We start from the raw sequence: 26,199 nt of genomic DNA, 5'->3' as shown, positions 1-26,199 counted from the left end.
TACTTGCATTACCGTGTTTGTTTGTTCAAAATCGAGAAATAAAAGAATTAAATTTTAAAAAAAAGTTATACAATTTTCCAATCTTGAGAATTGTGAAAAATTAATACAGAAAGTATAATGGAAAATTGTATAACTTTTAATTATAAAAAAAATTACATTAATTTTATGAAAATGGACAAGCCCTTTAATGCACTTTCACTTCATAAGTAGTCGTGTAAAAATGTTTTATCTTATAGAGAACCTTTTACTTGTCCATACATGTGAAGCTGAGTGCAGCATGTAATAGACAGGGCTTCACAAACACTGTCTCACTTAAAATAATTTTTCTAACTTCCTCCGCTATTTACATATTGGTGCCATTATATTTGGCACCCGATATGTAAATAAGCCCCTGAACTGTCATAGCATTGCCGGGGATTCCGCTCCAGAGCCCCTGATGACTATCCTCCCACCCTTCAGCGGGACAGTCCCGGATTCCGGGCGGTGTCCCGTTGCTCGTGCGGCGGGGGTTATGTCCCCTGTCAACTGTGTTTGCATCCTCAGGACGCAGACACAGTTGAACTTAATAGTGAAGCAGGGAACGACCATGTATAGACAGTGACGTCAGTGGCTACTGATTTAGCGGAATCCCCGTTGCCGATAATCTGCCCGGAATCCACAGCCAGAGTCGGGCAACGGGGATTCCGCTCAAGGAGTAGCCACTGACATCACTGTCTATACATGGACAATGGAGTCAGGGGGTCCTCCGTGAGGGCATCCCCGGACACAGCATCGGCAAAGCTCTGGCCGGGGATTCCTCTGCTTCAGTGGTATCTACAGGGAAAGGGGGGTATCACTATATACAGTGGGGGTGGCGCTATGTACAGGGGGCGCTATGTGGCACCATCTACAGGCGGCGCTGTGTGGTGCCATTTACAGGGGGCGCTGTGTGGCACCATCTACAGGGGGGCGCTGTGTGGCGCCATCTACAGGGGGTGCAGTGTGGCACCATCTACAGGGGCACTGTGTGATGCCAACTACAGGGGGTACTGTGGCATTATATACAGGGGTACTGTGGCATTATATACAGAGGGCACTGCGGCATTATCTACAGGGGCATGTGTGGCACTATATACAGGGGGTGTGGCATTATATACAGAGGGCACTGCTGCATTATCTACAGAGGGCAGTGTTTCAATATCTACACATGAAATTCATCTTTTTTGGAAAAATTTCTCAAAAACGGAAAACACAGAACAGATGCAAAACAGCCGCCAAAAACGGACCTGGATGGCTGTTTAACAGCCGACACCCGAATCCTGTTGTGTGAATCCCTGCGTGGTGTGGGGTGGGTAGGAAATGCAGGGTGGTATTGGGTAGTTGTAAAGTCACCAAAAACGATCTACTCCCTGAAGTTATGGCTAGTGTTTGGCGTCTTTTCAGGCTCCCATGGCTGCTTCGAAAATCTGATCTGAGGTCAGTGGACAGCAGCTGCCTTCTGGGCTCTCTCTCTTGGAGCCGACCTTGGCGCTGCGCTGAATATGACACACGTGACATTACAATGTGTGTGTCAGACTTCAGTGTAGCGCCAAGGCCGGAGCAGAGTAGGAGAGCCCTGATATGGAACACAACAAGTATCTAATCTATCATGTGTCCAATCTATCTCAAACTATCCACCACTCTAATAAAATGTACACATTTTCAGACCCAGACTCTTTTTGGTGGACCGTTGAGGTAAAAACTGATTTTAAAAACGGATGGTAAAAACTGATGACAACTAACGACAACTGATGGTTTTGTAGTAAAAATCGTGAAAAAGCCTGATGGCAACTGATACATTTTTGCATCAGTTTTTGCATCAGTTGTAATCACTTGAGAGACAAAAAAACTGATGCTGATACAACTGACATATGCGAACGCACCCTAAGCTATTTCATCATTGGAATACACATTTCTGTTCTATCAAAAATATTGTTAGTATATTCGGACACAAGCATTCTATTTTAGGGCCTCCCTGATGACTTAATTTATGAGTGTGCAATATTGTTCTTGTCATGGCCATGGCCACGTAGCTGTGCTGTATACCACGCCTGTCCTGCTACACCACGCCTGACGTCTGCCAGCTGCCTCGTCCCAGCCGAGCCTGCCTTGCTACTGTCCCAGCTACCACAGGTACGCTATACGGACTATAAACTGTGACCTACGCCCTGTTGGCCATCTGCCATACCGTCAAGGCGGTACGGTCCAGTGGGTCCACGAACCCAACGTGACAGTTCTCCACAGCAGTGCTTCTCAAACTGTGAGGCGGCCCTCACCGGTGAAGCAGTCCCTAGTTATTGGTGAGACTGGCTGGGGAGTCAGTATAGACCAGTATGGACACGCGATGTCTGGGGCTTCCCTAGAGCCTGAGTCCCGGGCAGAGCGCTAGCATAGGCTCTGCTCCGGGACTCTGTAGAAATCCCTGACATCGCTGTCCATATATGGACAGTTTTGTCAGGGTCTTCCCCAGAGCGGAGTCCCGGGCAGAGCGCTAGTATATGTTCTGCTCCGGGACTCTGTGGAATTCCCTGACATGCTATCCATATATGGACAGTTTTGTCAGGGTCTTCCCCAGAGCGGAGTCTCGGGCAGAGCGCTAGCATAGGCTCTGCTCCGGGACTCTGTGGAATCCCCTGACATCGCTGTCCACATATGGACAGCGATTTCTAGGACTCCCCCAGAGCTGGAAAGTGATGTCAGGAGCACAGCTGGAGTCCCAATAGGAGTGCTAGTAGCGATCTGCCTGGGACTCCAGCTCCGGGGTTGCCCCTGACATCTCTGTCCATATATGAACAGTGATGTCAGGAGCAGAGCTGGAATCCCAGGCAAGGTGCTAGAAGCGGGTCTGCTCTGGGACTCCAGCTCTGGGCAAGCCCCTGACATCACTGTCCATATATGGACACTGATGTCAGTTGATTCCCCAGAGTTCCGGAGCGTAGCCTATACTAGTGCTCCACTCTGGGACATCGGCTCTGGGGTTGCCCCTGACATCACATTCCGGTCCAGGAGGATCCCCTGCCATCACTGTGTATGAACAGTGACATTAGGGGCTTCTCCAGAGGAGGAATCCCTGGCCAAAGCGTCGGCAACGCTCTGGCGGGGGATTACACTCCTAGAGGGAGCCCCATTGGAGCTATCTACTAGGGGTGTCTGTGGCACTATCCACAAGAGGTGTGTGTGGCATTATCTACAGAGGGCACTGTGGCAGCATCTACAGAGGGCACTGTGGCAGCATCTACAGAGGGCACTATGGCATTATCTACAGAGGGCACTGTGGCAGTATCCACAGAGGGCAATGTGGCATTATCTACAGAGGGCACTGTGGCAGTATCAACAGAGGGCACTGTGGCAGCATCTACAGAGGGCACTGTGGCATTATCTACAGAGGGCACTGTGGCATTATCTACAGAGGGCACTGTGGCATTATCTACAGAGGGCACTGTGGCATTATCTACAGAGGGCACTGTGGCATTATCTACAGAGGGCACTGTGGCATTATCTACAGAGGGCACTGTGGCAGTATCAACAGAGGGCACTGTGGCAGCATCTACAGAGGGCACTGTGGCATTATCTACAGAGGGCACTGTGGCATTATCTACAGAGGGCACTGTGGCATTATCTACAGAGGGCACTGTGGCATTATCTACAGAGGGCACTGTTATACTGTCTGATTACCACTGTATCTAATCCTCCTGCACTGTGCATTCGCTCAGAAAATGGCGGCACACAGTGTAGGAGGTTTGAAGATTCAACCCCCTCCTTCTCCTGGCACTAGCCAGGATAAGGAAGGGGGGATTGTGTGAGGACACTAGAGCGAGTGTGTCTACCCCAAATTTGCAACATAAAGCAATGAGGTTGCTTTACCACATTGCTAATGCTGCAATTTTGGGAATTGCTCCCTCTAGTGACCAGCACATGGAAATGTTATAAATTAGAATCTAATTTATAATATTTCCTGACTTGTAAAAAAATTAAAAAAAATTAAAACAATGTGTAATCACTTATATACTAACTGTTTAACTGAAAAAAAAATAAACAAAATTTCTAGCGACACATTCTCTTTAACCTCTTAGGTACACGGCCAATTTTGGACTTGAGGACAGAACTTTTATATTTTTTTTTTCTTTCTGCATCCAGGCGCTCATAACTTTTTTATTTTTTTGCTCGACGTAACTGTATGAGAGTATGTTTTTTAAAGACAAGTTGTACTTTATGAAGGTGCCATTTTTTGGTACATTTACATCATCGTTTCATTTTTATACAGTTTTATTTTGGTAATTGGTCATTATGAATGATAATATAAATGTGTTGTGGTCGTAACACTACCATATATGTCTATATTATTTTATGAATTGGGACTTTTAATAATGTTTATTTATTGTCAAAAATGTGCATCTGTGTAATTTTTTTGACAGATTCTTTTAATTGAACATTACTTTTTTTAAAATACATTTTTCCCTTTTTTCAAACTTCAATGTACTAGCATATCAGCATGATGTGATGCGGCCGGCAGCGCATTAATGAGTGGCAAGGTATGAAGACAGAGATCAAATGGGCTGTTTGTAGTGTGCACGCCATGTTATCAATTTACAGGGCCGGAGCCGACGCTCTTTAATGCAGCGCTGACCCCATCACATCATGCAAGTGACTAAATTCAGCAGTGCGGACTTACAGCTTAGTACCGAAATACATGAATTCACGGTATTGAACTGTTTGCGGGTGCACAGCATCAAAATAGTATCGATATGTCGATGCATCGTCCCACTCTACAATGGACCATGGTCTACTCTAGCTGGTGAGGCCCCAATAGAAAAATATTGAGAAGCCCTGCTCTACAAAGTGCTCCACCTCCAATTGCATGCTGATTTTTAGCAAAGGAAGAAATAAAATATTATGTAACTTACCCTTTCTCCAGATTTACTAGAAATAGAGACTGATCCAGCTAACTGAATGCTGATGTCATAATCTTTATAAGAAAAACATAAAGTAAGTTTAGAAAGCCTAACTAAGTGGATACAATTTGTCACATTATATATAAATTAATGCAAGTTATTTTTCCTCCAGTAGGAGGAAAACAGTCCTCTGGTGCCACCTATTAAGGGTAGCTTCCCTGTAATTCCATATCCCTAGTCATGTTTCAAGGCTTTTCTGTGGCTCGGACAAGGATTTACAGGGAAGCTCCAACAGGTGGCACTAGAGAGATTGTTTTCCTTCTCCTGAAGGGAAACGAACTTGCATACTTTTTATGGAGCATTGCCTATAAGGGTATGTTCACACGGCTTATTTTGGACCAATTTTCGGGCCGTAAACGGCCGAAAAATCGGAAGCAGATTGCCTCCAAACATCTGCCAATTCATTTCAATGGGAAAAACAGCGTCCTGTTCCGACAGGGCGTTTTGAAAAACGGTTGCGTAAAAAAACGCCCGCAAAAAAGAAATGCATGTCACTTCTTGAGCCGTTTTTGGAGTCGTTTTTCAATGACTCTATAGAAAAACAGCTCCAAAAATAGCCGTAAAAAACAGCGAAAAAAGCGAGTTGCTTAAAAAAAACAGCTCCGTATTTTCAGATGTTTTTTTATTAAGCGTGTGAACATACCCTAAGACTTCATACCAGCTGTGTCTCTTTAATGAGAACCAGCACCCCTGAGCGATATATACATTCCACACTGTAAATTACATTTATATAAATTCAGATATGTGGCAAACATACTATGTGTTAATCAATATAAAAAGACAAGGCAATTTTTAACATATACTTTTTTTTTTTTAGTAAATGGAAAGGTGCACCTGGAAATTATATTTTTATAAACATCACATTCTAATGTTAGAATCTGACAATTATACAGATATGAGTGGTACTGCATATTCACTATTTATTTCTTCAAGCAAAAACAGTCTGTCGCAGAACACTTTTGCAGACAGCTCCTTCTCTTGTGTTAACAAATTAAAATGTAGTAATGAAGAGGTACTTCAGCAGCGTATAGGTCTGTGTTCAAGCAGCTGCAAAACATCATAAGGCTATGTTCACACAGGGCGGATACGCTGCATAAAACTACACAGCGTATCCGCCCTGGTCACCATAGGGAATTCCGGCCTAAAAACCACACCAAATTGTAGTGCAGTTTTTCGTCCGGAATGTCCGGAGCAGAAAACAGTAGAAAAAAGAAAGCCTATACTTACCCGTAGTCATGGTGTCGCATCCCTCCGAACTCCTGCAGCCTGTGATTGGCTGCAGCAGTCACAGTGGTTAACACGTCTTACCTGGAGGCCAAGCTTGACGCAGAAGCAGAGAGAACTGGGTAACTATAATCTTTTTTTTTTCTGAGTTGCAATGTTTGCGGCGGAATCGCAGCTTTTCCATCGCAAAAATGACATCTGCTATTAGTTGTGGATTTTACCTCCCCATTGAATGGGGAAAACTCGCAACAGAAAAGCAGCAATTTCAAAGAATAAATGAACATGCTGCGGATTAAAAAAAATGCACAACAGGCCAATTTATGAACGTATTTTCAGCGTATTTTTTATGCAGCGTGTGAATGAGAACTGTTCAAATATCATCCACTCTGCTGCTGCTACTGTATTACGCTGCGGATTTTCCTCAATGAAACCATGTTTGCGCTATGTGTGGAAATACCCTAAGGGTAGGAACACACTAGGTGTAAACACTGCAGATTTTCTGCAACGGATTTCATTGCAGTAAATCTGAAGCGTACTAGAGTAGCAGCAGTGTGGGTGAGATTTCAACTAATCTCGTCCCCACACAGCGGGAAAAAAGCAGCCGAACAAAACCCACATAAATTGACGGTGCAGTGTGGTGCATTTTTTCAGCCGCAGCACGTCAATTAATGCTGCTCTTGTGTTTTGCGGATTTTCCCCTTTGAATACAAAAGTGGTGTGTGTTTCGACATATGCGGCGGAATCCCAGCGATTAATAAAATTCACAAGTAAGGAAATAAATGAAAAAGTTATACTTACCCAGAGTTAACTGCTTCTTCTCCAGTCCGGCCTCCTGGGATGACGTCTCATCCCATGTGACAGGCTGCAGCGGACACATGGCCTGCAACGTCATCCCATGAGGCCGGACTACGCACGGAAGAGAGGAGAAGGGTAAGTATGAAACGTTGTTTGTTTTTTCTGTGCTGCTTCCCGTAGCGAAAATTTTGCCCAAAAAACGCACCACAATGTGGTGCCGTTTTTTAGGATGGCATTCTCTGTGGTGTCCTACCCTAAGGTTAAAAAAAACACAGCGCGGCTGCCACAGGTGTATGAAATCATGCCCTCATAAGTGACGAATGGCCGCATGATTTAGCAGGTAAAACTGTGGTATTACCGGAAAAATTGTGTGACCATTCTTTGTTGCATGTGGGCAGGGTTTCGACCATCTGCGGCCACTGCGCTGTGAGCTCTCACCTAAATGCACATCTCAGCTCCTGTAGATCTTTTAGAAAAGGATGAGGGTGTTTAACCCCTTAACGACCTAAGCTGAGCTCGCTCCATACTTAGCGGGTGATGGCTGTGTAATACAGCCGAAACCTCACTGCAACGGGCGGAATCAAAGATCACTTTGAACCACCCCTTAGATGCCGTGTTCTTCATAGGAGACTGTTAGAAACAAGATATACTGTAATACATTAGTTTTGCATTACACCGTGTTCCAAATTATTATGCAAATGTTATTTTTCGCTGATTTTCCTAAATAGTCGATGCAAATGACAGTCAGTATAATCTTCAAGTCATCAACCGTTGGAGTATAATGCTAATTTTATTGAACAAATCTCCTAATGATAACAGATTTTTTTAGAAGTAATTTGTTGAATTTGCAGCATCAGGAGGTCATATAAACAGAAATCAAAAGCTCTTTCAATAAAAAAAAACTTAGGCCAAGTTACATGTTAACATAGGACCCCTTCTTTGATATCACCTTCACAATTCTTGCATCCATTGAATTTGTGAGTATTTCGACAGTTTCTGCTTGAATATCTTTGCAGGATGTCAGAATAGCCTCCCAGAACTTCTGTTTTGATGTGAACTGCCTCCCACACTCATAGATATTTTGCTTGAAGATGCTCCAAAGGTTCTCAATAGGGTTGAGGTCAGGGGAACATGGGGGCCACACCATGAGTTTGTCTCCTTATATGCCCATAGCAGCCAATGACAAAGAGGTATTCTTTGCTGCATCAGATGATGCATTGTCATGCATGAAGATAATTTTGCTACGGAAGGCACGGTTCTTATTTTTGTACCACGGAAGAAAGTGGTCAGTCATAAACTCTACGTACTTTGCAGAGGTCATTTTCACACCGTCAGGGACCCTAAAGGGGCCAACTAGCTCTCTCCCCATGATTCCAGCCCAAAACATGGCTCCGCCACCTCCTTGCTGACGTCGCAGCCTTGTTGGGACATGGTTGCCATTCACCAACCATCCACTACTCCATCCATCTGGACCATCCAGGGTTGCACGGCACTCATCAGTAAACAACACGGTTTGAAAATTAGTCTTCATGTATTTCTGAGCCCACTGCAACCGTTTCTGTTTGTGAGCATTGTTTAGGGGTGGCCGAATAATAGCTTTATGCACACTTGCAAACCTCTGGAGGATCCTACACCTTGAGGTTCGCGGGACTCCAGAGGCACCAGTGGCTTCAAATACCTGTTTGCTGCTTTGCAATGGCATTTTAGCAGCTGCTCTCCTAATCCTATTAATTTGTCTGGCAGAAACCTTCCTCATTATGCCTTTATCTGAACGAACCCGTCTGTGCTCTGAATCAGCAACAAATCTTTTCACAGTACGATGATCACGCCTAAGTTTTCTTGAAATATCCAATGTTTCCATACCTTGTCCAAGGTATTGCACTATTTCACGCTTTTCGGCAGCAGAGGGATCCTTTTTCTTTCCCATATTGCTTGAAACCTGTGGCCTGCTTAATAATGTGGAACGGCCTTCTTAAGTAGTTTTCCTTTGGTTGGGCACACCTGGCAAACTAATTATCACAGGTGTCTGAGATTGATTACAATGATCCAAAGAGCCCTAAGACACAATACCATCATGAGTTTAATTGAAAAACTAATAATTAAATGTTTATGACACTTAAATCCAATTTGCATAATAATTTGGAACACGGTGTATATCATGTAAGTAATTCAACGATCGCTGGTTCATGTCTCCTAAAAAAAAACAAAAACAAACAGTTAAATAAAAAAAATTTATGTTCCCAAAAAATATTAACCCCCTTCCCTCTTTGGCCACTTTTGACCTTCCTGACAGAGCCTCATTTTTCAAATCTGACATGTTTCACTTTATGTGGTAATAACTCCGGAATGCTTTCACCTATCCAAGCTATTCTGAGACTGCTTTCTCGTGACACATTGGACTTTAAGTTACTGGCAAAATTTGCTCGATATGTTCAGTATTTAATTGTGAAAAACACCAAAATTTTGCGAAAAATTCCAAAAATTTGCATTTTTCTCAATTTAAATGTATCTGCTTGTAAGACAGGCAGTTATAACACACAAAATTGTTCCTAATTAACATCCCCCATATGTCTACTTTAGATTGGCATCGTTTTTTGAACATCCTTTTATTTTTCTAGGACGTTACAAGGCTTTGAACTTTAGCAGCAATTTCGCACATTTTCAAGAAAATGTCAAAAGGCTATTTTTACAGGGGCAAGTTCACTTGTGAAGTGACTCTGAGGGCCTTATATATTAGAAACCCCCAAAATCACCCCATTTTAAAAACTTCACCCCTCAAAGTATTCAAAACAGCATTTAGAAAATTTCTTAACCCTTTAGACATTTCACAGGATTTAAAGCAAAGTAGAGGTGAAATTTAAAAATTTCATAATTTTTTGCAGAAATAAGTTTTTAATACAATTTTTTTTATAACACAGAAGGTTTTACCAGGGAAATGCAACTCAATATTTATTGCCCAGGTTCTGAAGTTTTTTAAAATATCCCACATGTGGCCGTAGCGTGCTACTGGAATGAAGCACGGGCCTCAGAAGCAAACGAGTACCTAGAGGATTTTGGGGCCTTATTTTTATTAGAATATATTTTAGGCACCATGTCAGGTTGAAGGGCTCCTGCGGTGCCAAAACAGTGAAAATCCCCCAAAAGTGACCCCATTTGGAAAACTATGCACCTCAAGGAAATTATCAAGGGGTATAGTGAGCGTTTTGACCCCACAGGTTTTTTGCAGAAATTATTGGAAGTAGGCCCTGAAAATGACCATCTAAATTTTTTCAAAGAAAATGTAGGTTTAGCTAATTTTTTCTCATTTCCACAAGGACTGAAGGAGAAATAGCACAGTAAAATTTGTAAAGCAATTTCTCCTGAGTAAAACAATACCCCACATGTGGTAATAAACGGCTGTTTGGACACACTGCAGGACTTAGAAGGGAAAGAGCACTATTTGGCTTTTGGAGCTCAAATTTAGCAGGAATGGTTTGCGGAGGCTATGTCACATTTACAAAGCCCCTGAGGGGACAAAACTGTGGAAACCCCCCACAAGTGACCCCATTTTGGAGACTACACCCATTGAGGAAATTATCTAGAGGTATAATGAGCGCTTTGACCCCACAGTTTTTTTCCCGAAATTATTGGACATAGGCCTTGAAAATAAAAATCTACATTTTTTTTCAAAGAAAATGTAGGTTTAGCTAATTTTTTCTCATTTCCACAAGGACTGAAGGATAAAAAGCACAGCAAAATTTGTAAAGCAATTTCTCCCGAGTAAAACAATACCTCACATGTGGTAATAACCGGCTGTTTGGACACACGGCAGGGCTTAGAAGGGAAAGAGCGCTATTTGGCTTATGGAGATCACATTTAGCAGGAATGGTTTGCGGAGGCCAGGTCGCATTTGCAGAGCCCCTGAGGGGACTAAACAATGAAAACTCCCAAAAAGTGACTCCATTTAGGAAACTACACCTCTTGAGGAATTCATCTAGGGGTGTAGTAAGCATTTTGACACCACAGATATTTCATAGAATGTATTAGAATTGGGCAGTGAAAATAAAAACAATCCTTTTTCTTTAGCGCAAAATTTTTCATTTTCTCAACAAATAAAGGAAAAAAAGAAACCCAACATTTGTAAAGCAATTTCTCAATATGTGGTCATAAACTGCTGTTTGGGCACATGGCAGAGCTTAGAAGGGAAGGAGCGCCATTTGGCGTGCAGATGTTGCTGGATTGGTTTCTGGGCGCCTGTGGGCCCAAAACAGTGGAAACCCCACAGAAGTGACCCAATTTTGGAAACTACACCCCTCAATGCATTTACCTAGGGGTGTAGTAAGCATTTTAACCCTGCAGATGTTTTGTAGTAATTAGTGTGCACTCAATGTTGCAGAGTGAAAATTGAAATTTTTTCCATATATATGCCAATATGTGGTGCCCAGCTTGTGCCACCATAACAAGACAGCTCTCTAATTATCATGTGGTGCTTCCCGGTTTTAGAAACACCCTACATGGGGCACTAATCATTTGCCTGGACATTCGACTAGGCTCAGGAGTGAAAACGTACTATGTAGAATTGAGGCCTAATTTGGCGATTTACAAAGTATTGGTTCACAACTGAAGAGGCTCAGATGTGAAATAATAAAAAGAAACCCCTGAGAAGTGACCCCATTTGGAAACTACACCCCTCAAGGCATTTATTAAGGGGTGTAGTGAGTATTTTCACCCCACAGGTCTTTTCCATAAATGATTGCACTGCGGATGGTGCAAATTTAAAATTTATATTTCTCCCTAGGTATGCCATTTCAGTGACAAATATGTCATGCCCAGCTTATGCCACTGGAGACACACACCCCAAAAATTGTTAAAAGGGTTCTCCCGGGTATTACGATGCCATATATGTGGAAGGAAACTGCTGTTTGGGCACATTGTAGGGTTCAGAGTGGGGAGAGCGCCATTTGGCTTTTGGAGCGTGGATTTTGCTTGGTAGTAGATTTGTTTGAGTATTGCTGGTGTTTCCATTTATAATGTGGGGGTACATGTAAGCTGGGCAGAGTACATCAGGGGCATAGTCAGGTGGCATAATAATGGGGTAAAAAAACAATAAAATGATCCATAGATGTGTGTTACGCTGTTAAGCAATTCTTTCTGCACAGGCCGGTGTCGCACTGATATATGGCGTCCTTTCTTATGCCACTTTTGGTCCGTACTCCGCACCTTTGCAGTTAGGGGAATTTTGCTGGGAAAGTGTTGTCCTGGTATAACACGGGCACTGTAGCTTCCAGCAGATATGTTTGGGCCATCCCCTTCCTGGTTCCCAAATTTTAGGTCCTTGATAAATCGCCTCTTGAAACAGAAGAAATGTTCCCCTCGGGCCGGGACAACTGCATATTTTTTATTTCCTGAATTATTGGAGCCTTAACTAATTTTATTTTTTCATAGACGTAGTGGTATGAGGGCTTTTTTTTGCGGGACGAGCTGTAGTTATTATTGGTACCATTTTGGGGTACATGCGACTTTTTGATCACCTTTTATCCTATTTTTTGGGAGGCCAGGTAAACAAAAAAACGCAATTCTGCCATAGTTTTTTTAGTTTTTTTTATACAGCGTTCACCATGCTTTATAAACTACATGTTCACGTTATTCTGCTGGTCAGTACGATTCCGGCGATACCTAATTTATAGCACCTTTTTATGTTTTACAGCTTTTTGCACAATAAATTTACTTTTGTAAAAAGAATGTATTTTTTCTGTCGCCAAGTTGTGAGAACCATAACTTTTTAATTTTTTTTGTCTACGCAGCTGTATGAGGGCTTGTTTTTTTGCGAGACGAGCTATAGCTTTTATAGGCACCATTTTTGGATACGTGCGACTTTTTGATCACTTTTTATTCCAATATTTGTATGGCAAAGTTACCAAAAACAGAAACTCTGGTATAGTTTTTTAAGTTTTTTTTTTACGCTGTTCACCGCGTGCAATGAATAATATCATATTTTGATACCTCAGGTCGTTACGGTCGCGGCGATACCAAATACGTATGGTTTATTATTATTTTTTTAATAATAAAGGACTCGATAAGGGAAAAAGGGCGATTGTGTTTTATTTTATTACTTGAAACTTTTATTGTTTTCAAACTTTTATTTTTTTCACTTCTTTTTACACTTTTTTATACTTTTTTCAGCAGTCATGGATATTAATTTTACCCTCCTCTTCAGCCGCAGCGGAGGTCCTGACCCTATCCAGGGTCGGGAAGTTGTGCGCGGCGTATAGCGTTGTGACGTCATGCGCTGCGCACAGCGCTGTGACGTCAGGACCTCCGCTGTGCTCCGGAACCAGGCGGGTAAGTACTGCGGCCCCAGTTACTATAGTAACTTCTTATTGATGTGGTGCGTGGGGCCGCGGGCTGTGGAGTCAAAATGGTAACAACAACCATAAGTGAATTCTTTGAGAGGTGTAGTTTCAAAAATAGGGTCACTTCTGGTGGGTTTCCATTGCTCTGATACCTCTGGGGCTCTGCAAATGCGACATGGCACCTGAAAACTAATCCAGCAAAATCTGAACTCCAAAGAACATAAAGCGCTCCTTCCCTACTGAGCCCTCCATCACCACAAATGGGGTATTTCCACACTCAGGAGAGATAGGGCAACACAATGGGGTATTTTGCTCCTTGTGAAGATAAGAAATTTTGTTGTAAAATGATATTTTATTGAAAAAAATTTCATTTTTGTAATTTCCCAACACAATTCAAATACGTGCTGTGAAAAAACTGTGGGGTCAAAATGGTAACAACAACTATAAATTAATTCCTTGAGGGATGTAGTTTCCAAAATGTGGTCACTTCTGGTGGGTTTCTATTGCTCTGATACCTCTGGGGCTCTGCAAATGCGACATGGCACCCAATAACCAATCCAGCAAAATTTGCACTCCAAAGAACACAAAGCGCTCCTTCCCTTCTGAGCCTTCACATGGGCCCAAACGGCAGTTTATCACCACAAAAGGGGTATTGCCGCCTGCACTTAGGAGAGATTGGGCAAAAAAATTGGGTATTTTGTTCCTTGTGAAAATAAGAAATTTTTATCAACAATGATATCTTATTGGAAAAAATTTCATTTTTTACATTTCACAGCCAAATTCAAATACGTGCTGTGAGAAAACAGTGGGGCCAAAATGGTTACAACAGCCATAAATAAATTCCTTGAGGGGTGTAGTTTCCAAAATGGGGACACTTTTGGGGGATTCCTACTGGTTTGGCACCACAACACCTCTTCAAACCTGGCATGCTGCCTAAAATATATTCTAATAAAAAAGAGGCCCCAAAATGCACTAGGTGCTTTTTTGCTTCTGAGGCCTGTGTTTTAGTCCACGAGCACACTAGAGCAACATGTGGGACATTTCTAAAAACTGAAGAATCTGGACTATACATATTTAGTAGTGTTTCTCTGGTAAAACCTTCTGTCTTACAGAAAAAAATGGATTCAAATTGAATTTCTGCAAGAAAAATGAAATTTGCTAATTTCACCTCCACATTGCTTTAATTCCTGTGAAACGCCTAAAGGGTTGAGAAAATGGGGTGTTTTATGGGGGTTTCTAATACATAGGCCCCTCAAAGCCACTTCAGAACTGAACCGGTACCTTAAAAAAAAGGCTTTTGACATTTTCTTAAAAATATGAGAAATTAAACACATTAAGGATTTGTTTATTAATGGAACACTGATCACTTTTGAGAATCTTAAAACCATTTATTCAGTAAAAGAAACTTACACATGTCGGTATGCACAAATACAACACACAGTAAGTAAAACTAGAAACAAAGAAATATTTTTTATACAAAGTCACAAGGGAATGGAAAGGCTTATATATAACACTTTACGCAAAAACACTGCCTCATCACTATATAAAATTATCAACGGTGCACTATTTAGAAGTATATCACCTCCGAGTCGGGAAAAATGGGTCAGGGACTTGGGACCAATCGAAAAGTGGCTAAATTTCAAGAATGTATCGGTCTCTATGAATTATAAATTGATACAAATTAATATTCTGCTTAGACCGTATTATTCCCCTGCCCTAATATCAAAACTTGATAACAAAAACAGCTCTAATTGCGATAGATGGCAATACCTGATGGCTGAATTTATCCATGTAATATGGACATGCTCTGCTATAAAAAAAAATTTGTGATAATATCTTCGAGGAAATTGGAAACCATGTAGGTAGGAATATCCCTAAATCCCGGATTCTCACTATTCTCAACTGCTCAACTCAGAGTTGAAGGAAAGCAACTATAGTGGGAGACAAATTATTCTTACCTCTAGATTGCTACACTTAGCTAGAGTACTTATAGCTAGGAAGTGGGGATCCATGCTACCCCCCACAGTTCAGGAGTGGGGAAATCTCATGAGTAAAATAAAGAAATTTGAGAAAGTTAAGTTTAGTAAAAATGAGCACATTGGAAGATGGGAGAAGATCTGGGGACCAGAGTGAGACTTAGGGTATGTTCACACGGCGGGGGTCCGTAACGGCTGAAATTACGGGGATGTTTCAGCCTGAAAACATCCCCGTAATTTCAGCCGTAACGGCATGTGCAGGCGCTTGAACGCCGCGTCAATTACGGCCGTAATTAGCGCTGCTATTCATTGGAGTCAATGAATAGCGGCTCCAATTACGGCCAAAGAAGTGACAGGTCACTTCTTTGACGCGGGCGTCTATTTGCGCGCCGTCATTTGACAGCGGCGCGTAAATATACGCCTCGTGTGAACAGACAAACGTCTGCCCATTGCTTTCAATGGGCAGATGTTTGTCAGCGCTATTGAGGCGCTATTTTCAGACGTAATTCGGGGCAAAAACGCCCGAATTACGTCCGTAAATAGGCCGTGTGAACATACCCTTATGGAGTTCTTTTTTTTTTTTTTTTTGGGTGGTATTGTGTGGGGTGGTAAGGGTATATACATATTGGATATACATTTGTAACTCTGTTTTTTGTCTATTTGTTAAATTGAAAATGAAAACATATTTAAAGAGAAATTGCTGTTTTTGTTCTAAGCCTTGTAACATCCAAGAAAAATAAAAGAATGTTCAAAAAACGATGCCAATCTAAAGTAGACATATGGGAAATGTTAATTAGTAACTACTTTGTGCGGTATAACCATCTGCCTTACAAGCAGATACATTTAAATTCAGGAAAATATAAATTTTTACACATTTTCTGTAAATTTTGCTATTTTTCACAAATAAACACTGAATGTATCGACCAAATTTTACCAGTACCACAAAGCCCAATGTGTCACGAGAAAACAATCTCAGAATTGCTTGGATTGGTAATAGCATTGCAAAGTTATTACGACATAAAGTGAAATATGTCAGATTTGAAAAATAGGCTCTGAGCAAAACTAGGCTGCGTCCTTAACCCCTTAATGACCGCCGATAAGCCTTTTCACGGCGGTCATTAGTGGGCTTTATTCTTATGCAATAGCCTTTTCATGGCGCTGCATCAGAATAAAGCCATTAAATCTCCCTGCTCTCAGCTACCAGAGGTAGCTGAGGGCTGGGGACATCCCTGCTCGAACGTGTGAGATTGATTTTAGTATCGATCTCACCCGTTTAACCCCTCAGATTCGGTGCTCAATAGCGGACGCCGCATCTGAGTTGTTTTGGAGAGTGGGAGGGAGCTCCCTCTCATCCCACTGACACCTGGCGATAAGATCGCCGAGTGTCTGTTTCTCCAATGGCAGCCGGGGGCCTAATAAAGGCCCCCAGGTCTGCCTGTAGCAAATGCCTGCTAGGTCATGCCAGAGGCATGTCCTAGCAGGTGCCTGTCCGTTTAAAACGGACAGGCAGTAATACACTGCAATACAAAAGTATTGCAGTGTATTATAAAAGCGATCGGAGGATCACATATTCAAGTCCCCTAGTGGGACTAGTAAAAAAGTTTAACAAAAAGTTGAATAAAGTTAATAAACAAAAAAGTGAAAAAACAAAAATGAAAAACCCACTTTTTCCCCTTACAAAATGCTTTACTATTAAAAAAAAACCACAATAAAGCAAAACAGTTACACATATTTTGTATCGCCGCGTCCGTAACGACCCCGACTATAAAGCTGTTACATTATTTAACCCGCACGGTGAACGCCGTAAAAAAATAAAATAAAAAACAATGGAAAAATTGCTGTTTTCTTTTATTCCTGACATAAAGAAAAGTGATAAAAAGTGATCAAAAAGTCGCATCTACTCTAAAATGGTACCAATAAAAACTACAAGTCATCTCGCAAAAAAATGGAGACACAATTTTGAAAAAAAAGTGTTTTTACTGTGTTAGTAGTAAAACATACAAAATCGATACAAATTTGGTATCTTTGCAATCGTAACAACCCATTGAATAAAGTTATTGTGTTATTTATACCCCACGGTAAACGACGTAGATTTAGGACGCAAAAAAATAGTGGCGAAATTTCAGGTTTTCTTCTATCCCCCCAAAAAAAAGTTAATAAAAGTTAATGAATAAATTATATGTAAGCCAAAATGGTGCTATTAAAAAGTGCAACTTGTCCCGCAAAAAACAAGACCTTATCCAGCTATGTCGACGCAAAAATAAAAAAGTTATAGCTCTTCGAATGTGACGATGGAAAAATTAAAAAAATGGCTTGGTCATTAGGGCCCAGAATGCAAGCAGGGGAAAGGGGTTAAGGACCACTTGGTAAATGCCATAAAACGCCCAAATTGCTGTTTTTTGGTTACCTGAAATAAGTGTATTAAAAAGTGATCAAAAAGTCGAATGTACCCCAAATTGGTACCAATAAAAACTACAGCTTGCCCCGCAAAAAATATGTCCTCAAATTGCTCAATTGGTGGAAAAATAAAAACGTTACGGCTCTCTCAACATGGCGACACAAACCAATTATTTTTTTTGCAAATATTTTTTTCTTTAAAAAAAGAGGTAAAACATAGTTACATAGTTACATAGAGTTACATAGTTAGTACGGCTGAAAAAAGACACATGTCCATCAAGTTCAACCAAGGGACGGGAAAAGGGAAGGGAAAATTTTCTACACATAGTAGCTAATACTTTTTTGTTCTAGGAAATTATCTAACCCTTTTTTAAAGCCATCTACTGTCCCTGCTATGACCAGCTTCCATGGGTGAACCTAGCCCGTCTGCCGCCTGAGGCGAACTATAAAAAGGCGCCCCCCCCACAAATCTATCTGAGTTTTCTCATTCCTAACTTTACACATCAAACACGGAATATATAAATTTTTTAAATAGGAAAACATTTGATGTTTATTTGTTAGGCCCTGTTCACACAGAGTATTTTGACGAGTTTTTGGGCGCGGAAACCGCTCCGCAAAACTTGTCAAAAAACGTCCGAAAATGCCTCCCGAGAAAGAAGGGACATGCCCTATCTTCGCACGTTTACGCCTCTGACCTCCTATTGACATCAATGGGAGGCAGAGAGAGGGTATTTCGCTGAGTTTTTTGCCCGTAGCACTCAATGGCCGTGAGCGAAAAACGCGGTGAAAATCGCGGCAAACGACGTGCAGGAAGGACAAAATTTGCCTCAAAAACACAAAAAAACTCAGTGTGAACATAGCCTTAAAGTGCTGTCTGAAGTATGGAAAATATTTAAAGAATTATTCTTACTGCCAATCAGTGCAGTGCAAATAGTACAGTCTGCACAGCCCCATATCACTCCTCGGCAGCCAGTCTAATTTGCGGCGAAACTCTCTGCAATTACATTCAGGCCAGTCCAGGACGGATCGCGCTTAGCGCTGTTTTGAAGCGGCACGTCCTGGGCTGGTTTCTTTGCTCTACCTGCTGTATTGTTGTGGTCTGCCTGTGCTGGCTCGATGCCAGTGGTGGATTAATATGATCTTTGGCCCTGTGCGGTCCACAAGTTATGGACCCACATCCCACATGTAAGTATCACCTACATGTCAAAGTACATCACATGCCACTCTGCGGACTGTCTCTTATCCTGATCACCTGCTGCCACTCACACTTCCCCACAGCCCCCACCACTGTAATGTACATAGATTGTAAGACCAACATTACCAATAATACCGCCATACTGCTACTGAATAATACCCCATACTGTTACAGAATAATACCCCCATAATGTTACTGAATAATACTCCCATACTGTTACTTAATAATACCTCCATACTGTTACTGAATAATACCCCCATACTGTTACTGAATAATATCCCCATACTGTTACTGAATAATACCCCCATACTGTTACTGAATAATACTCCCATACTGTTACTGAATAATACCCCCATACTGTTACTGAATAATACCCCCATACTGTTACTGAATAATACCTCCATACTGTTACTGAATAATACCCCCATACTGTTACTGAATAATATCCCCATACTGTTACTGAATAATACCCCCATACTGTTACTGAATAATACCCCCATACTGTTACTGAATAATATCCCCATACTGTTACTGAATAATACCTCCATACTGTTACTGAATAATACCCCCATACTGTTACTGAATAATACCTCCATACTGTTACTGAATAATACCCCCATACTGTTACTGAATAATACCTCCATACTGTTACTGAATAATACCCCCATACTGTTACTGAATAATACCTCCATACTGTTACTGAATAATACCCCCATACTGTTACTGAATAATACCTCCATACTGTTACTGAATAATACCTTTATACTGTTACTGAATAATACATTTATACTGTTACTGAATAATACATTTATACTGTTACTGAATAATACATTTATACTGTTACTGAATAATACATTTATACTGTTACTGAATAATACATTTATACTGTTACTGAATAATACATTTATACTGTTACTGAATAATACATTTATACTGTACTGAATAATACCCTCATACTGTTACTGAATAATACCCGCATACTGTTACTGAATAATACCTCCATACTGTTACTGAATAATACCTCCATACTGTTACTGAATAATACCTCCATACTGTTACTGAATAATACCTCCATACTGTTACTGAATAATACCTCCATACTGTTACTGAATAATACCTCCATACTGTTACTGAATAATACCTCCATACTGTTACTGAATAATACCTCCATACTGTTACTGAATAATACATTTATACTGTTACTGAATAATACCCCCATACTGTTACTGAATAATATCCCCATACTGTTACTGAATAATACCTCCATACTGTTACTGAATAATACCCCCATACTGTTACTGAATAATACATTTATACTGTTACTGAATAATACCTCCATACGGTTACTGAATAAAACTGCCAAACCATGATCACATATTAATACAACATTGTGTCAGAAAAAACCCACCATACTGTTAGTGAATAAATCACACTATATATAGACCAATATTACCACCATATAGTGACCTTATAGAGGTAGATGCCAGTTATACACAAGATATCTGCAAACCATATAAGTGATTACAGTATAGTTATATCGAGTGACTATTGTGGCAAATTTAAGTTTTTTACATCTTTATACTGCTTTTTTTTGGTAGGTTCCGCTGGAGCGTTTGGACTACGTCGTAGATACATTGGACTACTCCGATGATCTACTTTTAAAAATAAAAATAAAATGGTGAAAGAGGGTTGCATGGGGGAGTTTAGATTTCAATAAAAGTTTTTCTTGTGTTAATACTTTATTATGGCCTTAGTAATGGCTGCTGTCTGATTGAGAGCGTCCATTACTAAGAAGGGGCTTAGTGTTAGCCAGTAAAAAGGCTATCACTAACCCCTATAATTACCCCGGTTCTCACTGCCGCGAGGGGAGTACGATCCAGTACCCGACCATCTGAAGCGACGGTAAGGCAGCAGGGCGGTCACAGGCTGGTTTTACCAGGCTGGGAAGGGTTAAAAAACGTGGCCCTTCCCACCCTGGGGATGCTAGGCTACAGCTGCTTTATTGTATCTGGCTGGTTGTGAAAAATAGCAGGAACACCACGTCTTTTTAAAAAAAGAAATAGAAAAAAAATTACGTGAGATCCCCTCCATTTTTCATAACCAGCCAGATACAATAAAGCAGCAGCAGCCTAGCATTACCAGGGTGGGAAGGGCCATGGTTTTAGGCCATTCCGAGCCTGATATTACCTGCCTGCGGCCACCCCAGTACCCGCCCTTCTCTTCAGACAGTCGGGTGCTGGATCGTACCCAGCTCTTCCCAGTACTCCTGGTGGCGGTGGGTACCGGGGTAATAATATGGGTTAGTGATAGCCTTATTACTGGCTAACACTAAGCCCCTTCTTAGTAATGGACGCTCTCAGACAGCTGCCATTACTAAGGCGGTAATGAAGTATTAAAAAATAGAGACATAAAGACATTTATTTTATTGAAATGACAACTCTTCCACACAATCCACTTTAACCATTTTATTTAAAAAAAAAAGAAATAAAGCTTAAATCAGCGAAGTAGTCCAATGAATCTACGACGTAGTCCAAATGGTCCAGCGGAACCTGCAAAACAAAAATTAGCAGTATGAAAAATAAACATAAAGCTGGCTGCCCCCACAGACGTACAAACATATGAATAAATAGCTACCTTCGGAAACATATTAAAATAATTAGAAAAATTAGGCCAATAAAAAAATAAAAAATTATAACACCTTTCTTTTAAAGAGAACCTTTCACCTCCCCATACATGTACAGCTGAGTGCAGCAGGTAATGGGGAGGGCCGCACAAACTCTGGGGCACTTTACATTTTTTTCGTTATTTAGATATCAGTGCTGTAATATTTGGCGCCCGACATTTAAATAACCCCCTGAACTGTCAATGGGGAGGTAATTGGCAAGGGGGCGTGTAACATCGCTGTGAAACTGTCCAATCAGCTACGGTCAGCGTTACAGCAAGATCTGGAGAGAGAGCGCGTGCGCGCAGCTCCGCCACCACTAAGGAACACAAGAGGAGAAGAAGAGTGTGAATTCTTCTTCTTCTGTTTCATGGCATCGGAGCTGTGCGCGCACGCACGCTCTCACTCTTTAGCTCTCGGCAGACAAGGACGACAAGACTGATCTCTCACCTGAGATCACAGTCTTGTACTTGCCTGCCGAGAGCTGAAGAGTGAGAGCGTGCGTGTGCACATGATCTCCTCTCTCCAGCTCTTGCTGTTGACATTGTCCGCAGCGGATTGGGCAGTGTCACAGCGATGTTACACGTCCCCTTGCCAATTACCGCCCCATTGGCAGTTCATGGGGTTATTTAAATATCGGGCGCCAAATATTACAGCACCGATATCTAAGTATGGAAAGAGGGTAGAATTTTTTTTTTAAAGTGCCCCAGAGTTTGTGCAGCCCTGACCATTACATGCTGCACTCAAATGCAAATCTGTGGGCAGGTGAAAGATTCTCTTTAAAGTGTAACAACTTTTTAAAAAAATGTTGACATGTCAGAAGTTTTGATCAGTGGGGGCCGAGCACTGAGACACCTCCACTAGTCGCTAAAACGAAGCAGCAGAAGTGCTCGGGTGAGCGTGTGCCACTTCAATTCTGTTTGGCTTTCCTTGGAGCAGTGTACAGGCTCAATAGAAAGTCTAGGAGTCCGTACACCGCTCACTCGGCTGAAAGTCGATCATAAATGAAGCGGCACAGCGCTCACCCGAGCACTTCTGCTGCTTCGTTTTAGCGATCGGTGGGGGCCTCAGTGCTCGGTCCCCCACCGATGAAAACTTCGGACATGTCACTATGATATATAAAGATATCTATTACTGCGATTGGTGCAAGTTTTAATTACTTTTTATTGAAAATGATTTGCACTTTTTGAGATACAGCTGCTTTGTATCCTGTATACAGAGCAGCTGTATATAGCGCTGAGACCTGAATCCATTAGGTCACCTATTACCGATCACATCTAAGTTATGAACTTAGATGTGATCGGTTACAGCTCGATCCTGCAGGACTCGCTGACACTGAATCAGTCAGTCCCACTGACCTGACGGATACAGGATACAGCGCTATATACATTATATAATATATTTATTTTAATTAGCGGGGGCAGGTTTATGGGAAAGGATTAGGGCCTGTTCACATCAGCGTTGGCTTTCCGTTCCGGGGTTCCGTGGGAGGTTTCCGTCGGGTGAACCCCCTGCAACGGAAAGTCAAACTGAAACCACAGCTTCCGTTTCAGTCACCATTGAAATCAATGGTGACGGAAACATTGCTAATGGTTTCCGTTCATCACCATTCCGGCAGGTTTCAGTTTTTGTGACGGAATCAAGAGCGCAGTCGACTGCGCTAATGGTGACTGAAACGGAAGCTGTGGTTTCAGTTTGACTTTCCGTTGCGGGGTTACCTCCAACGGAACCCCAGAACGGAAAGCCAACGCTGATGTGAACAGGCCCTAAGGCTTCTTTCACACTAGCATTAATATACGTTTACCTCTCTTCCGTCAGAGGAAGAGAGGATCAATACGTTAAACGGAAAGCAACGGCTCCATTAGAATTACCATTGCTTTCAATGGTAATTCTTTTGTATCAGTTGCTTTCCGTTTGTCTCCGTTCGCTAAGTTTCCGTTTTTTTTAAAGGAAACAAAAGTGAAGTCTGCAGAACTTTTATTTCCGTTCAAAAGAACGGAAACCTAGCGAACGGAGACAAACGGAAAGCAACTGATACAAAAGAATTACCATTGAAAGCAATGGTAATTCTAATGGAGCCGTTGCTTTCCGTTTAACGTATTGATCCTCTCTTCCTCTGACGGAAGAGAGGTAAACGTATATTAATGCTAGTGTGAACAAAGCCCAATACAAGTAAGATATTAATAAATAAATAAATTTAAAAAAAAAAACCCAACTGGGATTTGAACCAGCAAACTCCAAGTGTAAGGCAGACAAGCTAACCACTACACTATAGAAAGCTTCAGTCAATGCCTGTGAAACTGTAGTACTTGAGGGTTTATTGAATGACAGGCACTATTAGTCTCTTGTGGGTGGTGACTGGTCAGAGACTCACAGTCAGACTGGCTGCCGCAGCTGCTGCATGCAGTGTGCACTGTGAGACTCACCAGTCAGCCCTATTTGTAGCTTTCCCACGCTAATTAAGCACAGGAAAGCTGCAAAGCCAGGAGTATACTGCAGGGGGGGGGGTCGTTTTACTGACAGCAGAGGGCTCTATAGGGGGGAATCATCCCCCCACCATAGAGCCCTGACTAGTTACTATACTGGAAGGTTAGGGGGTCTGAGCATCTGACTGCTCTAAAGTGGGGGCAGAATCCCCTCTATAGAGCTCTCTGCAGTAAGTCAGACGCTCAGACCCTCCCCCACCCACACTAATCGTTCCATTATAGTGATGTGAGGGCTCTATGGGGTGGATTATTCCAGCCCCATAGAGCCCTCTGCTGTCGGTAAAATGCCCCCCTGCAGTATACTCACGTCCCGGTCCCAGCAAGGCAGGCACTTACCTCGTGGTGCTGGTGCTGCTCGTCGCTCCTCCTGCAGACTTGCTCCTCTCTGGCTGTATGTACTGTGTACAGCGTCAGAGAGGAGGAGGAGTATTACAGACGTTCGGCGCGTCTGCATGGCCCCTCCCCCCGGTCCAGTCCCGGGCTGAAAATGCCGCCCCCCCCCGTTTGGGTAGGTGGTGCCGCCTGAGGCCGTCGGCTCACCTGGCCTCATGGCAGGTTCGGCACTGCCAGCTTCTGTGGTAGACTATTCCATAGATTGACAGTTCTCACAGTAAAGAAGGCTTGTCGCCTCTGCAGGTTGAACCTTTTTTTCTCCAGACAAAGGAAGTGCCCCCTTGTTTTTTGAGGGGGTTTTACATAGAACAGGATTTCACCATATTTTTTGTATGTGCCATTAATATATTTATATAAATTAATCATGTCCCCCCTTAGTCGTCTTTTTTCAAGGCTAAATAGGTTTCATTCTTTTAATCTTTCCTCATAACTTAGATTCTCCATGCCCCTTATTAGCTTCGTTGCTCTTCTTTGTATTTTTTCCAACTCCAGGGCATCCTTTCTATGAACTGGAGCCCAGAACTGAACTGCATATTCTAGATGAGGCCTCACTAATGCTTTGTAAAGTGGCAACATTACATCCCTGTCCCACGAGTCCATGCCTCTTTTAATACACGACAATATCCTGCTGGCCTTTGAAGCAGCTGATTGACACTGCATGCTGTTATTTACTTTATGATTTACAAGTACACCCAGATCCTTCTCAACAAGTGAATCCCCCAGTGTAGCTCCCCCTAGGACATATAATGCATGCAGGCTGTTGGTACCCAGATGCATAACTTTACATTTATCTACATTAAAGTCCATTTGCCAACTGGATGCCCAAACACTTAGTTTGTTTAAATCTGCTTGCAATTCACGAACATCTTCCATAGACTGAACTATATTACATAGCTTGGTGTCATCTGCAAAAATAGAAAAAGTGCTATTAATCCCATCTTCTATATCATTAATAAATAAGATGAATAATAGTGGTCCCAGCACTGAACCCTGGTGTACACCACTTATAACCGGGGACCATTCAGAGTAGGAATCATTTACCACAACTCTCTGGATACGGTCCTTGAGCCAATTCTCAATCCAATTACAAACTATATTTTCTAAACCTATAGTCTTTAATTTACCCATTAGGCGTCTATGAGGGACAGTGTCAAATGCCTTTGCAAAGTCCAAAAACACTATATCCACAGCTGCCCCTCTGTCTAGGCTTCTGCTCACCTCTTTATAAAAACAGATCAGGTTAGTTTGACAACTTCTGTTCTTAGTAAAACCGTGCTGGTTGTCACTTATAATACTATTTTTTGTCACATAATCCTGTATATAGTCCCCCAATAGCCCCTCAAAAATTTTCAACACAATGGATGTTAAGCTTACTGGTCTATAATTACCCGGGGAAAACCTAGAGCCCTTTTTGAAAATAGGCACCACATTTGCCCTGCGCCAGTCCTTTGGAACTATACCAGTCACTATAGAATCTCTGAATATTATGAAAAGGGGGACAGAAATAAGTGAACTAAGCTCTTTAAGAATTCTAGGGTGTATCCCATCTGGTCCCGGGGCCTTGTGTACATTTATTTTATTTAATTTAGCTTGGACCATATCTACATTCATCCAATTCAGTATATCAACTGTTATATTAACAGCACTGGCACCAGCTACATCAGCTGCTCTTTCTTCTGTTGTATATACAGAGCTAAAGAACCCATTTAGTAACTCTGCCTTCTCTTGATCCCCTGTGACCAACTCCCCATTACCACTATCTAGGGGTC

The 26,199-nt window shown here is 41.9% G+C and overlaps 1 protein-coding gene across 1 annotated transcript in view; it reads right to left on the bottom strand.

The window, feature by feature from the left end:
* WDR27 (WD repeat domain 27) overlaps nt 1-26,199 on the bottom strand; it is a 755,361-nt gene that overhangs the window by 594,666 nt on the left and 134,496 nt on the right. The window contains exon 11 of the mRNA XM_075862730.1: nt 4,923-4,984. Coding sequence (XP_075718845.1) covers nt 4,923-4,984 — 62 coding nt within the window. The remainder of the gene's footprint in view (nt 1-4,922; nt 4,985-26,199) is intronic.

The sequence above is a fragment of the Rhinoderma darwinii genome, chromosome 4 (assembly GCF_050947455.1).
Source record: "Rhinoderma darwinii isolate aRhiDar2 chromosome 4, aRhiDar2.hap1, whole genome shotgun sequence".
NCBI lineage: Eukaryota > Metazoa > Chordata > Amphibia > Anura > Rhinodermatidae > Rhinoderma > Rhinoderma darwinii.
The sequence above is the reverse complement of the archived record's forward strand: the minus strand, read 5'-3'. Positions and strand labels throughout refer to the sequence as shown.